At 40.5% G+C, this 16,887-nt stretch overlaps 1 protein-coding gene across 2 annotated transcripts; it reads right to left on the bottom strand.

Moving 5' to 3' along the window:
* Nucleotides 1-61: 61 nt before the first annotated feature.
* si:dkey-98f17.5 (uncharacterized protein LOC569123 homolog) lies at nt 62-16,614 on the bottom strand. 2 transcript variants are annotated; one of them, XM_023269893.3, is made up of 13 exons: nt 16,448-16,614; nt 14,560-14,671; nt 12,504-12,597; nt 11,715-11,769; nt 6,564-6,704; nt 6,320-6,480; nt 6,132-6,230; nt 4,770-4,915; nt 4,428-4,599; nt 4,169-4,281; nt 1,932-2,019; nt 1,781-1,840; nt 62-1,648 (listed from the first exon to the last, which is right to left on the bottom strand). In XM_023269893.3, the coding sequence occupies exons 1-12, from the start codon at nt 16,557-16,559 to the stop codon at nt 1,787-1,789; spliced, it is 1,347 nt and encodes a 448-aa protein (XP_023125661.1). In that variant the 5' UTR covers nt 16,560-16,614; the 3' UTR covers nt 62-1,648; nt 1,781-1,786. The 2 variants fall into 2 exon arrangements, with proteins under 2 accessions (XP_023125661.1, XP_054867545.1); XM_055011570.1 differs by having other exon boundaries at nt 62-1,840.
* Between the last annotated feature and the right edge of the window lie 273 nt (nt 16,615-16,887).

Below are 16,887 nucleotides of genomic sequence, written 5' to 3'. Positions count from 1 at the left end.
TGGTTGGTGTGTACATTCTTCATTTTAATACCCAGAAAACAAACAACAGTTAAAATAAAAGTCAGTAGAAAATGTTTAATCATTTCCAAGGAAGTGACAGAGCATAATTTTTCAGATTTTCACTGGTTTCATTCTGTGAATCAGGATTAATACAAAGCAGTCTAAGTTTCATACAATGAAAATCATTTTTGGAGATATCACACAGAATTGTTGAATTCACAAGTTTCACAAATGAATGAAAATTGCTTATAAAACATAAATTCCTAACGAGAAGGACACCTGGGAGACATCTAACACACACACAAGACACACTGAAAGTGTTGACAACATTATTGCAAACAGCCCGAAGAGATTCTTCTACATTATGTTGGATAATAAGTAAGGATGCACTGATCCAGCTTTTCAAATACCGATTCTGAACATCTAATTTTGGCTTTTAACCCCCAAATTTATACACTTTGCTGTGTCATCAGGATCATTTTATGATTTACATGATACACATGAATTCTGTGCCACGTAAAACTAAACACATCAAAATTGAACGAATGAACTCTGAATGATAAAATGACATTGATACTGACACTGGCAGATTTAAAGACAGAACAAGCCATTCTAATACAGCACTTTCAGTGTCAAATGCAGTGAATATCTCTCTTTGGTTCACTCGCCCAGTTGTTGTGATTGTGCGTTCACGTAATTGGGGGGTGAGTCCTTTGAAGAAGCACCGAAGGGAGGAGCAGGTTTGTTTGGCTGCTGAGTTGGAACATCAACAAACTTTCTCAGGAATGGCTTAGTCTATCTTTAATGTGATCAGTCACAGCAATAAAACTGTTACCATCTGTGGCGTATTGGACCAGCGCATCCCTAGGAAGAAGCACCACACCTGTTGACATCTGTCCAAACTAATATATCTACAAACACTGGAGTGAAGGCATTATATGGTGTTACAAGTTAAATCTATGTATTCAGTGATCTATGGGTTCAGTGCTCATTAATACAACTGGGAGACACATCAGTGCAGCGGCAGCCTTCACTGATCACCAGTTTTACTGCACTGTTGTATTAGCGTACTTAAATCACCAGTCTTGACTGTGGTTTATGTTAATATCACCATATAAGAAGGAGTTATCTAGAAAAATATCTGATGGCTGCACAAATCACACAACAAAACAAATAATTGTAGGACTGATTCTTTGGAGGCAAGAGGAAGCTTTCAGCCCTAAGATTTACTGACTGTATGAAAATACTTCATCAGATGTCTGCCTATAATGCCCAGGTGTTATCACAGCATTGGTTATTGTAGTTATTACTAACAGTCAGCATGAGAACTCATTCTGGTAACACGACAGTCAGGACGGTACAGTGAGCTTTGGGGGCCATGAGAAGAACAAGAACAAACTTTATAGATCATAAAAACATATTTGCTGGTAAAATCAGCTGCAAGTTACTCATGAAGAGAATGAGAATAGTCATTTGTAAACATTTCACATATGTACTACAAAAAAGAATCTAGTCACATTATGAAATTTGTTTTCATCAGACAACTACGATCACGGCTCGCTCTGCACTCGACAATAAAGGCACTTTTCAAATCAGCTGTTGAGATGATAAAAGTTGGCAGCGATCTCTGCTGCATTAGAGGTAACACCTGACGAGAGAACAGTCTGAGTGGATGATTATCTGTCTAGAAATGTCCTGCTGATTCCTCTATTATTGGCAAACGATGTATTCTGAAAGATAAACGTCTCCCAAAAGCCTTGAAGCAATATGTGGAGCTTACCCGAGGTCAGAGGTCATATTCTGCTGCACACTGCTGGAGGTACCATTCATACAATTTACCCTGTGAGGCAAAATTAACTGTGTTAGATTCACAATCCTGATGTTTTAAATTGGATAGACAAAGACAACTTGACACCAAAAACAAATCTAACCTTCTTGGCTTTGACGATATCCTGAATATAATCACTGTACTCTCCCATCGTCCTCTTCTCCTTCTTCGTCAGGGTCTTGTTACTTCGGCTGATGATTAAAAACATCGGAAAAATCTGAATTTCAGCAATCATTTCCTGTCTTTGTATCGGTGTGTTTATGTTTATGAGAAAGATTGTGTGTATGCTTTGTGTGCATCTTCTTTATACTAAACAGAAAAAAACACTTTATTTAACACCCTAAACCCTAAGAAGTTTCTGTATATTTACACTGCAACATCAATACTGTAAAAAAAAAAAGCAGGTGACACTTCACACCATAGACATTTTACTGCTTACATTTTGAATTTGTTTCCACACATGCCTCCTATTTGCTCTGTATAAACAGTGTGTAGTTCAGTAAAATAGTCCCTGAATTTTTGTGAAGCGTCTGTTGGTCGCAGCTGAGTCTAACTCGACTTCTCAGTTTGGCAAAGGAGTACAAAATTATTTGTATTTTACAGAGTCTGCTTAGTGCACACATTTTATTTTGGGCTATTTTTTAATATAAATAAGACATGTAGATTAAAGTGATTTTGATGAAATATAATGATTTTAAGCCTAGGTTTTGTTAATTTTCTCTGATGAAATCAAAAATTACACATGATAAATTCAAGGACTTTTAAAGTTGAAAATCCAACAATGTTTTTAAGAGTTTCTTGCTCAAAAAGATATTTTTTGGACAATTTATAAAGATAACATGCCTTTCAACCCTGCTAGTAGGTTTTGGGTTTCAGAGGGTTAAACATCCGTCTGAGGGTTGAGGTTATGCGTGTTTAGGGTTTGATTTTAAAGTGGCAACAGACAAGCTTCTCGCTAAAATTTATGATCATTAAGTAAAAGTTGACTGCATAATGTAATAGCTATAGAATAGGGTCGCCATCTGTGTTTAGATTGGTTTCCCAGAAGGATCGCTTTCACCGTGCAATTCTATCTGTCACTATGTATAGAATCTCTCAATAACACGAAGGCTCAATTTATGGCATGAAGAAAAACTGGGGTAACTGTGGAAACTCGACTTGGCGTAAGAAAGAGCTCCACTGTTGAAGGAGACACACTTTTAAACACAGTAATTTTGGCCAAACAACACTCAGAAAAATAAATGCCTGAACCAGGTTTAAGGAATTACTTTTCTTTCTGTCACAGCCACAGCTTAAGGCTGTGGGCTGTGGTAGTGCTTCCTCCTCCGGTCCTGCTCTCTCTCTCTCTCTCCTAGGTGTGTTCATGGTGAAGCTGGCAGCAGGTGTGGTGCATCATGATCAGCAGACGAGCTGCAGGTGGAGCTGAGTGACTGGTCTCTGAGTGTCTCTATAAAAGCAGATGGCACCTGTCTTCTAATCTCCAGTTAGTGCTGGGAGTAGAACTGTCTTTGCCACCAGCCTAGAATTTCCAGTAATTCTGTTTTCCGTGTTTAGAAAGCTGATTCCTGCCTGCTGAGTTGCCTGGGTTCCTTCGTCTACTGCTTTTCTGCCCTACCACGGATTCTGCCTTCTTCTCCGGAGGATCTCCACCTGCTGCCAGCTTAACCTGTGAACATCAACGTACACCTGGAAAGAGGAGTTTCTCTGGAAACATCTGCCACGACTGGGTTCTATTGACACCAACTTACCAAGCACATGGCGAACACCGGGAGGGAGAGTTCTAGATGAAGTCAAACCAAAAGGACTGTGCTCAGCTCATCAGCTAAGTTTCCAAGCCCTAGTATCACCAGAGTCTTTGTATTGTTAATACGTCGAATTAAATAATCTGTGTTCTGTATTTAACTTAATGTATTTTATACTTTGCATAGGATAGCTTTTGTCTGGGGTTTCAGCTCATAATTACTGGTAGTCTAGGCTGGGTTAGTTTTGTGTTCTCAGTTGTTTCCCTACCTTGGTGTTACCATACGTGGGTTAACTTTAGTTTCAGTTTCTATGTTCATGTAGTTATTCCTCCGTACCTCTAGATGGTTTTGTTTTGAGTTCTAGTAGTAGTTTAGTTCTTCTTTGTCTAAGATTCTAGTTCTGGTTCCTGTATAGAGTTTTTTTTTTTTTTTTTTTTGTTGTGAATAAAGGCATTTTTAAAACGTTCATGCTGGTGTTGTTTCATTTCCTACTCCTGAGCCTTTTGAATCTGCCGTAACACTTTCATTTAGCTAATCAATTATCTGAGTTAGTGTTTCAGCTATTTCTGTGTCTATATGTTTGTATTGCATCACGTACCCTGCAAAATACTTTGCCAGGAAAAGCAGAAGGTAGCAAAAAGCCCCAAAACCAATCACAAACACCACTTGTCCGTCTTCTGGTATCCAGTCCCATAAATACATCACTATTCCCTGTGAGAAACATGTTGAATAGACAGTCAAACAAGATAAACTGCATGCAAAAAAACAGGAAGTAAGCAATATTTTATTCCAACATTGTTAGTTCCATAAGTTTAAATCCATGTCAAAGTCGAGAGTGCATGACTGTCAGGACTTACTGCAGAGACATTGACGGTCCGAGCTGGACCTTCACCCAACAGCTCATCCAGCTGCTCTTTGGAGAAGGTGTTTACAATGAAGCTGAGGATGAAGAGGAGAGGTAGGAAAATGCCCAAAGCTCCACACAGGAACGAGTGAAGACGGACGCTTTTGTTGTAAATCACATTAGCCCTGTTTACACACAGAAGATGTCTGGTTTAACACATTTACTGCAACTGATAACATCACCTATTTCCTCCATATAATAAGACATGGTGGATGATTGATGGACGAACAATATTATAGCTGAAGTAATAACTGGAACACAGTAAGCTGTTGTGCTGTAGGTTAAGAGGTCGAACCTGTCCTGCTGTAGTCGGCTGCTGATGGTGGAACAAATAAGGTCACAGTCTTTCTCCAGCTGATCCAGAGTCTTCTGAACGGCCTGGTTGATGGTCTTCTCGATGGTCTGACAAACCCCGTCGATCTGGTTCACACATCTGCTCGGCTAAACAAGACAAAAGGCTCATAAATGCATCAGTTTTGGAGCAAACATAAAAACATCCAATGCATCTCAAAAGTGGAAGGTCTTCAAATCTCTGTGACAAATCCAGAGGGCATTTTGACTGACAGCCTTGTGCACTTTGCAGGAAGTGAAGCTGCACTTGCTCAGCAAAAAATAAATTGGAGGTCTGGAGAGATTCACAAATCTACCACACGGAGTAGGGCTTTGGGGTTGTAGATCACAAGATGGTGCAGCAGTAACTCAGGACTGGAGCTGCCATTGTCAAAGGAAGCAGATCAAAGTCTGTGGTTTATGATCCCTGTCTCCCCCTCAAGAGTGGCTAACTCTCTCGGTCGTCATACTACAAAATAAATCATCCTGTTCAAGCCATCAAGTAGAAAAAGTAAAGCAAAGAACTTACATTCAAAGTTCAATTAATGGTTGCTCAACCCCAAGGATAGCAGATCTAAATTAAGAGCTGAGGAAAACACTGCTGAAAGCAACAAGAACCAGACCCACAGCTCCACTACAAGGTGAGAAGAAACTCCACTACAAGGTGAGAAGACACTGCATTATTTAAAGAGGCCTTCAGGTGAAAATCAAGTTGTTTTTTTTTATCTTGTAGGCATGTCCATATGGTGTTTTTTAGATGCTAGAGGATAAGAGCAAAATAAGCAGTCAACACTACAGCTGAGCATTTTCACCTTGGAAAAATGACTTCTGGGGTTTAAACAAAACAAAACTAAAGGAACCAATCCTGTCAGCTTGCAGGGTGGAATTTTCTGTATCATTATTCTTCTTCATAATCAGTTTCGAGCTTGAGCATGAATGGCCAAAGTACTTCAATATTACAGCTGGCTTTTGTGCAGCATTGAGTAGTTTTACACTGTTTGTGCAGAGTCATAAGTGTGTTAATTTGCCAGACCAGTAGGGGGATGGGTGGACAAAGATCTGTACATTCTAGAGCAAGGGACAGTGTAGAGATACATCTGAGCCATTTTAAAACATGAAGGGAACATTCTCAGGAAAAAAATCTAACTATATAATTTCAATACATAGAGATGAGTTTTTAGTGGATAAATAAATGGCTGAAGGGGGATTTTCAGACATCCAAGCATTAGTGTAGAAAACAAGATTTAAAAAATAAAGGCATAAAAATCTTGATTTACATGAACTACAGGCGGTAAAATAACCAACACAAGAACACAGCTGATTTTACCTTCTGTGGGTTGGGGATGTAGATTGTCGGCATTTCAAAACCACATTTATTGAGACCTGGACGGCGACACAGTTCCTGTACAATCTGCATCATCACTCTCTGACGACAGACAAAAACAAATCATAGTTTTTACATTTTGGAATGAAATCTACTAAAAATATAAAAATCCGTATTTTAGGTTAACCTACCTGTCTGTCCGTTTCCTTCCCAGCTTCGTCTGCCTTGCTGAGGTAGAACAACAGCTTGTCTCCACATTTTTCACTCAGCTTCTCCACAATGTTGAGTGTGCGTTTGCACAGCGCTTGGCCCATCGGGTCAAAGAACACAAATATCAGGTCTGACTGCTCTCCTGCGCAAATATAATAACATCCATTAGAGGATTACGACAGCTGAAGAGTAAATACGTCAATACTTGAAGCTATAGAAGCGTACCCAACCAGGTGATGGCGCTGTTGACGTCAAAAGGGTAGATCATGTCCCCATCCACCAAACCAGGAGTGTCCACGAATGTGACCAGGCTGAATTTCTTCTGCTTAGAGGTGGAGATCTCAGCAGACAGGTAGTCCATAACACCTGGAACATACAGATGCTGTGTGTGTACAGGTGCTTCCTTTAGAATAAATCCCCAGTTACAAAGATAGTAAGTAGAAAGTTGAGACCCTGCAGGACTATATTATAGAGCACGACTAGAAACCGCGGTGCGGTCAATACTTGGACACCTGAGGGAGATCTGTGACATTAAGATCAACAACTGAAAAGTCAAGTTTTGACCTCGCAGTTTTGCATTTTTCAGAAATTGTCCAGATAAAGACACATATGTTAGCCACGTACACGGTAGAATATGCATCTGACAGTAAACTCTGGTTCAGCTCCTACGATGAAAACATCAGCAGCAGCCACACCCTCAACCATCAAACTTCCCTTTTTACACGTGAAACATTTTGTTAGGTTTCAGCTTTTCTCACTGTCCCCTCTTCGGAGACATCTGTTGTCATGGTTACACACAACAGCTCTTCAACTGGCAGCTTTAGTGTGGGGCGTGGGACATAAAGCTAGCCAGTGAAGAACGACTGTGAGGCAACGCGCTGCGAGGTTACGATATTCCACCACAACCATCACACACGAGCCCGAAGAGCCCGTTCAGACAGAACAGGATCACTATTGAGACATACCCCTACTACTGACAAAGTGAGCCCCTCCACCCCATCCTCCCTACACACACACACACACACACACACACACACACACACACACACACACACACACACGCCTGGGATGACAGTGAGGCTGTTTCATGCGAAGAGGCAGGTGTTAACAGGCAGCACAAATCACATCCTTGTGCTACAGCGAGCAGGGCCACTGCTGCTGTGGCACATTAGCATTCCCTTATGTTCCTCTTGCATCAGCATGGCCACAATTTCAATACATCTGCCTCCTATCACACATCTTGGCAACGTTGAGACATCCCAATTGTGCAAAAGATGACAAGATGACTGTGGTGAAGGGAAATCATTGTATACATGTACACAAGTGTGTGTGCGCACTGCGCAGATATTATCAAGTAGCTTCACATTCAGTCTCTAAGAGGCTACGTGATTTTACTTTAGTGAACTGGAAAAATACAAGTGCATACATCTGATGCTTAAAATCTGCGAATTAAATGGCAGTACAGATATGTTTCTTCATTTGACTGAAAAAAGTCCTCTGAAAGGTGAAAACGTGAGTGATACTGGCCAGTGGGTGCTAAGTTCCTCAATTGACTGTAACTGAGAGGACTGGGAAGGAGATCGTGTGCATGAGCAAAAGGGCAAAGGCTGCAATAATGCTGCATCAACCACGACTAAAAAAGAGCAAGTTGGACTAAACAGGTCAAACCAGCCACAGTACAAATAGAGCTAAAGCAAATGAGCAAATAACACAGACACACATCTTCGTTATCTAACAGTAATTAATCATCTGGTATGTGACGAAACAGTCAATTTCCATGCAGCACGTAGTCTAAACTATTGACAACAGGTTGCTACCTGTATAAAAACAGACTTAAAGATCTTTTATGCAAGTACAAAACAATATAAAGAAGTATCCCAAAGCATATCCCAAAGGAGATCAAACTGTATAATCAGCAGCTGCTCCAGAATAAGGATATATGGTGCTTTTCTGATGAGTCATCCTCAGCCGCTGTGACAGGTAAACAAATGTCCGGTTTAGTGTATTTCCAGAGGCACCGATGAAGTTGAAATAAAAAGCCTGCGTGTATTCCAGCAGCAGATCGTTGGTGCTGCGAGGCTCAGGCCTGCAGAGTGGAGCTGTTGCTGCTGGAGACTGGGCTGTGCCGTCTCTAATGGCTGTGACATTTCTCAGCAGCTCCTCCTGACTACACTGCACTGCTGTCGATGGGGCGTGTGACTCATACGCCATACCGTGAGCGCTGTGGTCCGCACCCAGTGAACCCTCTCACTCTCTACACGCTCCCTGTCAACGTACACATCACCCTCCTCCACCCCGCCTCACCGCACACACCCCCCACTCAGGCAGCAGGCACATCCAGGCTTCCTACATGACCGTCCATAGCAGCCGTCCAGCGTCTCCAGACCACCGCTGACGCACAGGCCCGAGACCAGCCGTCTTAAAACAATATGCCACTAATTACTTCTCACCTCGCATATCTATCAGCGACAAATGGCACATACGTGACTGTGTCTGATTTGTAACTTCAAACAGTGAGTTTACGACTCAGCGTTGAGTCGTCAAGGTGAAGCACCTCCACTCCTCAAATCACATAAGTCTGAGCCGTGATCAGCAACGACACATAAGTAACCGGTAGCGAGTAAAAAACTGGATTAAACAGGCAGGATTTATGGTGATGCTATGGATTAAATACAGTTTTAAGGTGAGTTTGCTTTAAGTTCATTTATTTATTTCAAAGCTGAACTGAGTCTGTAACAGACTACTGGTTTCCAGAAGGAATTATTCATGGGCCACACAGCAGAGCATTATCTTAACCCTCAGAGGTACCAATCTCCTTCTGCAGTTCATGATTGCATTCATCTCCTGTTCACTATTCCTGTGGTGCTGCTGCTGGACTAATGCTGCATCTCCCTGCTGTTCCAGCAGATTTTAACACTTTATCCTCTCTTTTCACACTTTCATCTTTTTCATCATGATGCCAATGAAAGGCAGCTGCAATCAATAGACACCCCAGTCATATTTCTCAAACTGCAGACACAACAAGGGTGATATTAATGATATAATCTAGTGCAGGGGTAGCCAACACGGTGCCCGTGGGCGCCTGGTTGCCCGCAGAGACCATGTGAGTTGCCGGCAACACATGTTCTAAAAATAACACTAGTCACCATGAAATTCCTCATAAAAATTATAGTTGCTGTTCTTTTTAAATCAGAAATACTTACATTAATGCAGATTTTAAATTCCAATATTTATTAGATTTAAAAAAAAAAAAAAAAAAAAAATGTCTTCGGTGTAAATGAACTTTGACCTTGTCCGAGTCAAAGTTCACTGCGCATGTCCACCCACCACGTCATTCTGCTGAAGCGTCCGGACGCAGACACTTTGGGAAGCTAGCTGTAGTTTTTACCCCCAAAACATGACAGAGAAGTGAAAGAGAAAACACTATTTTCACGATGACTGGGAGTAAGAGTTCTTTTTCACGACAGTGAAAGATAAATGGCTGTGTGTCCTATCTGCGGGGCGACTATTGCGACGGCAAAGCGGCACAATGTGGAGAGATGCTACTTTAGCCGCTACAAAGCTTCCATGCTAACTAGCCACCTGCTAGCGCACATAGACTGTATGCGCACTACGGACAGGAAAAGCCCAGGACTTAAAGGCAGGTTTGACGTGTACTACGCGGCTAAAAGTTGCTTCGTGGAGAAAAATGTACCATTAGAAAAGCTTGTTTCAGTTACGACGGACAGGGCTCCCTCCATGACGGGTCGCCATGCAGGCTTCATTGTACGATGCAGAGGTGATCCAGACTTCCCAACATTCCTACATTACCACTGCAGCATTCACCAGCAGGACATATGTATGTACAAAAGTGGCCGGATTTGATCATGTGATGACTCGTGTCATGAAGATCATAAATGGTTCCAAAGCCAAACAACCAGGACATTGAAGGTGCTGTTGGACGAGCTGACAGCTGAACATGGTGACCTGTTACTACACACAGAAACCCCATGGATCAACAGGGGACCAGTTTTGCAGCGTTTTTTTGTCACTGTTGGCCGAAATCAGAGAGTTGATGCAATCCAAAGGGGAAGACACCTTGCTGCTTGAGGACACTGAGTGGATTCTTGCCCTTGCATTTTTAACGGACATCACTGGGAAACTGAACCATCTGAACTGTGAGCTGCAAGGTAAAGGTAAGACATGATAAGCTCTGCAATGCCAGGCTTCCCACTAACACACATTTACAGACAAAGAAAGAGGTAACGTATGTTGTCATTCAAAACATCGTGCCGTTACACAAAAATGTGAAAAATAATTTGTTGAAAACATGTAATGATTTGTTGTTATGATCTGTTAAAAATGTTGCAATGCTGGTGAAAAATGCTGGTGATTAGTACTAATGTGATAGGATTCATTTCAAAATGTGAAAGAGTTGATTTTTTTCATACATAACTGATAATTTGTACAAACATGGGACAGAGTTCATGAATTGTTCAAAAATGTTACAAAGGTAGTGGTTTGCACAAATGAAGCATGATTTGATGGCAGTTAATGATTTCCTAAAAATGTTAGAAGTGACAATTTGCACAGAAATTTAACTGGTGTGATTTTGAACAAAATGCTGCAAATATGCTGATTCATACAAAACTGCCAAGAAAGATATTTACCAAAGTTTGAGAGATGGGATACCTCTGACTTTTAAATATTGGAACAGATTTCCATATATATATGTGTGTGTGTGTGTGTGTGTGTGTGTGTGTGTGTTTCCTACCTTCATTGTTGTGGAAATCGTTGTTAATAATTATTGCAAGGAATAATTAACATAAATGTGATCAGACAGTCTTTTTACATATTATTTTCATTATTATTATTTTTGTTTAAAGATGATGGGGCAAGTTTGCTATTGAGGAAGTTTGTATCAAACAAGGTGCCCTTCGTACTACTCAGTACCCTTGAAGTTGCTCTCAGGTTCAAAAAGGTTGGTGACCCCTGATCTAGTGTTTGAGACTGCAGTGCAGATTTTATCAATGAAGGAAGATTTGTCTTATGCTAGTTTTAATATTTATTGGTGGAAAGATGCAAAGATTTAAGTTACTATCCTGAAAAGGAAAACATGTTTTTACCTGTTCTATGGTGTGAGACATTTACAAATGCGATGTGATGCGTCACATCAGCAAGAAACTGAGTAAACTCTGCATGCATGCATCAGATCTACACATATTGATTGTTTCAGGAATATGAAACCTGATTTGAATGCAGGAGGAGTGCAGTAAAGAGGCCTGGCTTTTGTTGAAATGACAATATCAGAACAATAAAGGAAAAAAAATGTAAAAATTGTACTTTTCAGAAATACATCATGAGTTTCTCATGAAAAAACAATAAAAAAAGTCTTACCTTTGAACTCAAGCAGTGGTCGAAAGTGGGGGTAGAGATGCAGCGTTGCATTCCCCTGTGAAAGAGTTAAAAAGACAATGTGAGAAAGAGCCTGATGAGACAAATACTAATCTGCAGGCTTTTTTTCCCTGCAGTTTTTCTCACCCCTCTACAACACAGTCTTCTCTCTTCTTCGTACTTTGCACTCAGTCTTACACCAGCTGGTGTGCTGCAGCTCAGTACTCCTTCTGTAGCTCTGCCTGTGTATAAGAGATAATCCTTCCCCTCTGCACTCCAATATATTATTCATCTTCATCACCTTCACCACAGCAGGATATGAACAGAGAGGGAGAGGAGAAAGACGAGAGAAGATGGAGAGACAGGTGTCGCCCGAGCCTGTTTATATGCTGCAAAGATGTGTGTGTGTGAGTGTGTGTGTGTTTATACAACAAAGCCATTCACTGGAGCAGCACACAGAATGAAAAATCACCACTGACTGAGGGAGTGTCGTCCATACATGATGACATCGAACGCATCGTTTCATCAGCCTTCATGACTGGCTGCAGTTTTCTGAACTTTAAAAATTCAAAAATCTTTCAAGCATGAAACTAAGACATCACATCTGAATATGAAATATTGTTTAACAACAAACACTAATAAAATCTGTAGAGAAAATAAAAGCAGTAAAATAAAGGATAATTATCATGGTTTTCTCTTCAAGCATTAGTTGGTACTTCTGTTTTCTGGCTTGAATACATAGTCCTTCTGCAACATTGTTGGAAATGTTGGCTGTGTTCCTGCTGGTCTTACCGTCAGTGATTCTCTTTTGCGACCGCTTGTGATGAAGGTAAACCCCTGCGTTTCAATGGCCACGCCTGTTTTCTGTATGTGCTCTTCAGCATACCTAGAATGACAGGTATGAAATATTATTCATTGCTTTGATATTACATTTATAAGTGCACAAGACCTAAAGCAATAATGCCTTCATTCTAATGGTTAACAATTGGTAGTAACTGACAGAATAGTAAGAAATGTCCATTATTATTCCTCAGTGCAAAGTTGGCAGTTTTATGTTGCTTATTTTGTCTGAATGCTATAAAACAGACAAAAGCATAAATCCTCACACTTGGAAAGCTCAAACAAGGTGGTGGCTTAATTTTTTATTAATAAATTGTCAAAACAGGTAAACAGTTATTCAATTGTCATCAATCTATTTTCTGTCCTTTTATTTAATTCCATTTATTAGTACAACTTCTGGTAAACTAGCCTCGTATGAGCGTGGAGGACTAGTAGAGGATGGGATGTGAACCTCTGATCACTAAATTAACACCTCAGGAGGTTAGACCAGGAGTTTCCAAACTTTTCAGAGACTGACCCCCAAAATAATGGTGCCGGAGAGTCACAGCCTTCACTACTGCCAGAAGCTGAAATATACCAACATATGCACAGCCACACAAAGACAAAGAGGCCTGTCGGAACACAAGTAAAACAACACAGAACACTTCACCAGCTTAAAGACCATATTAGTAGTGATGTAATGTAGGATAGTAGCAGAATATGCTGGTAAAAGCAATCTCCATGTATAAACTGTGCTCCTGTGTAAACATACAGTATGTAGGAGCAGCAGACTCACAACAGTTAAGTCTAATATATGTCATTTCTAATCCTTTTTAAGTTTGATTTGATTTCTGGAAATCATCTTCTGACCTCCACATTGAGAAGCACTAGAATAGACAATAAGTTGCACACTGAAAATTAAGGAAAAACTATTAGAGATCCAGCTTTGTAAACTCTCCTCTCTCCAGATCAAACCATTCTCTGTATTACACTAATATTTACTATGAAAACTATTAAGAACATCTTTAACATTTACAAAAAAAAAAGCAGCAGCTCTGGAAGTAAAAGGAGGGTACACAGAGTTCAGTTTATGTAATATAGATAGCTAGTCAGTTAGCATGATTGACAGCTGGTCTCCTTACAGAGGCAGTTTAAAACATGTTTCTGAATAAGCTCAGGGTGATGCTGGGACAGAGAGCTTGTCAACTCTGAAAAACAGAAAACAGAATTTGTGTAATTTATTTATTTTACTGAAATTAGCATTTACTCTGATAAACAGCTATTGATGCAACTGTTTGGTAAGTCACTACTTGCTTAAATAATTTTCCAGACAAAAATTTAAAACTAAGAGCTTCTTTTCTTTTTCATCAGTAGAATAAATTTGGGTTTATGCAGCTCGTTCAACAAGAAAGGCATTTTTTCAAGTCATATTGGACTCTTGAATTCATGAGGATTTATTTGATACATCACCTGAAAATGTCCAGTATTTAAGAAGTTGAATTCAGTTGAGACTATTTGGGGATTTTATCAACACATTATCTACAGTTCCTTTAAAATACATTATGCCATACAATGGAGATATGGATAAATTACATGATCGATCAGAATTAGCTCAAAATGTAGCTTAATTCTGCAGGCAGCTTTGAGTTAGTGTTGTAACCAAGTGGTCTATACAGTCTGTCACTGACCATCCTCCTGACAGCTGGTCCTGTGGTCCCCCGTGGGGTCCTTAGTAACTGGTTCTGACCACAAACACCACAGACCACTGCTGTTAGGTTTTGTCAAAACACTTTCCATGACATGCAAATACAACAAACTAATCCTGTTTATCATTTCTAAAAACACATATTTTTTGAGGCAAAGCTACCGAGCTGCATTCAGACCCCAAAGCACATTTTAAAAGTCATGTGTGGAGGTCAGAGATAAAGACATCTTTCTACAAAATCTCTTTCACACATGGAGCGGAGCATGTGATGATCAGGCAGCCGGGAGTGATGTGGGCAAATTTATTAACAACAAAATGTATTACCAGTTAATGAAGGAGCTCTTCCCTGCAGAGTGGTTCCCCATTATCATCACTATGATCTTCTTTCTAGGCGGCAGGAGCCGGACTCCGAGGCTGCTGGCGATCTTCACCAGGCCTGAACACAAACAAACACACACAGTAATCAGAGCATGCAACAAGTGAAGTGGTGTCTTCACAATATGATGCTCTAGATCAGGGGTGTCAAACTCATTTTAGTTCAGGGGCCACATTCAACACAATTTGATCTCAAGTGGACCGGACCAATAAAATCAGAGCAAAACAACCGATAAATAACGATAACTCCAAATTTTTCCTTTGTTTTTGTGCAAAAAAAGTACATTCTGAAAATATTCACATTCAATTTATCATTTACACTTTGCAACTTACAGATCACAGAGTATCTACAAAGGCTCAAAACATTTAGTCCCAGGTATCTGGAGCTGAAAAATATAGTATTTTACTTTTAAATAGACAAAAAAAACAAAAAGACAAAATATTACCAAAATGAGACACAAGACGACAAAAAATGAGACAAACGACGTAAAACAAAAAGAATTGACAAAAAATTGGACAAAAAGTTAAAGGGCAACCAAAAAATGGACACATGAGACAAAAAATGACAAAAGTGTGAAACAAAACAAAAGCGATACAGAAAACAATAAAGCAAAACACAAAATGACAAAAATGAGACAAAAAAGACACAAAAGGACAAAAACGAGAAAAGACAAAAATGTGAGAAAAAGGATAAAAGTCAGACAAAACAGGGACAAAAAACGACAAAATATTACAAAAATGAGACTCAAAATGACAAAAGAACAATGAGCAATCCAGTATTTAACTTTATGATCAAAAAAACTTGTCCTGGTCTAGGAACTATTTTAAATTTATAGTTTTACAATTTTACAATTTGTAGTTAATGTAATTTTTACACTTTACAAAGTCATCCAGCGGGCCGGATTGGACCCTCTGGCCACATGTTTGACACCTCTGCTCTAGATTGAATGTCAAATCAAATACAACTACAGGAACAAAAAAGTTGTGCAGAAAAGGAAGAAATAGCAGGCACATCCCATGTGCAAAGTCAACATTTTTAAAACCATCAGTAACATCATTTTAAATGACTCAGAATGGGAGATTTGGGGGTCGACAGTGCATGGCAGGAATCATGATTTATCCAAGTAAAGGCAACAAGAAGCGACTCACTCCCATATTATCACCTCTGAGGAGCCTTTGAGCAAGGCCTTTAATCTGCTGCACTGAGGCTGCCAACAGATAAGAGCGTGTTTGCTCTGGGTGTCTTCCAGGTGTGAACATGTAAATGTGTGTGAACAGAGTGATCTGGAAGAAGACAGCAGTGATCTTACAGAACCAGATATACTTCTTCTCCTGGGATCGGCCTGCTTATGTGATCCTTACACTGTAATAAAACAGCAAGAGAAAGAAACCTCTTTGACTGCAGAGTCTGCACACACACAACGCACGGATCAACAGCATTGTTGTTGAGGAAACAGCAGTTCTCCAAATATTTAACCGCAAGGAAAACAAGATATCATTTATCTGCCCTGGACTAACCAGCTTATTATAAATCACACTGCAGAGGGCGGTTTGAGGGCACTTCTCTCGGGTTAAACTGCTGTTAGTGGCTGTGTCTGCAGACCAACAGTGATATTTTCCTCCTGTAGAGCCTCTGGGTGTTCAGTGTCGTGTGTTGGACACTGACAGGCGGCAGCTGCAGACCTCCGCCTCCTTTTACAGCCCAAACAAGCCGCATTTCACTTCTACGTTCACAACCACAACTTCAGCCGCTCACTTACATAACCCCACATCCATGCGTGCTTGTTTGTGCTTCGTGGTCCAGACTTTGCTGTAACCCGGGTTAGTGTTCATTTACCGTGCTCGCTGTCCACATACAGACTGTGGCATTCCTTCAGGATCCTCTCACTGGGGGTGGTGATCGCAGACTCCAGAGGATTTGCCACGGACCGGGGCTTTCTGCCCGACATTGTCACCGCAGCCACCAGCCGCTTGTCCGCTGCTTGGAAAAACTACAAGGGGGAAGACTTTCGGGGTTGCACGCGCACTGGTCCGTGCGGAAGAAACGCCCTCCTGCGGGCAAACACAACTATCATAAAGTGCACATATTTTCTCTCATACTACAGCGTGAAGCCCCAGATGATCTGTGCTGCAATTGTTTTGACTCCATGTCTCTAATTTTTACAGAATTAACTGCTCTTCTTCTTAGAAAATGGATACACGTGTTGCTGTTTTTAACTTTGACCATGTCTGTATGGATGTAATAATATAAGGGTCATTCCAGAACTGGAGGACATT

The sequence above is a fragment of the Amphiprion ocellaris genome, chromosome 6 (genome assembly GCF_022539595.1).
Source record: "Amphiprion ocellaris isolate individual 3 ecotype Okinawa chromosome 6, ASM2253959v1, whole genome shotgun sequence".
Taxonomy (NCBI): Eukaryota; Metazoa; Chordata; class Actinopteri; family Pomacentridae; genus Amphiprion; species Amphiprion ocellaris.
The sequence above is the reverse complement of the archived record's forward strand: the minus strand, read 5'-3'. Positions and strand labels throughout refer to the sequence as shown.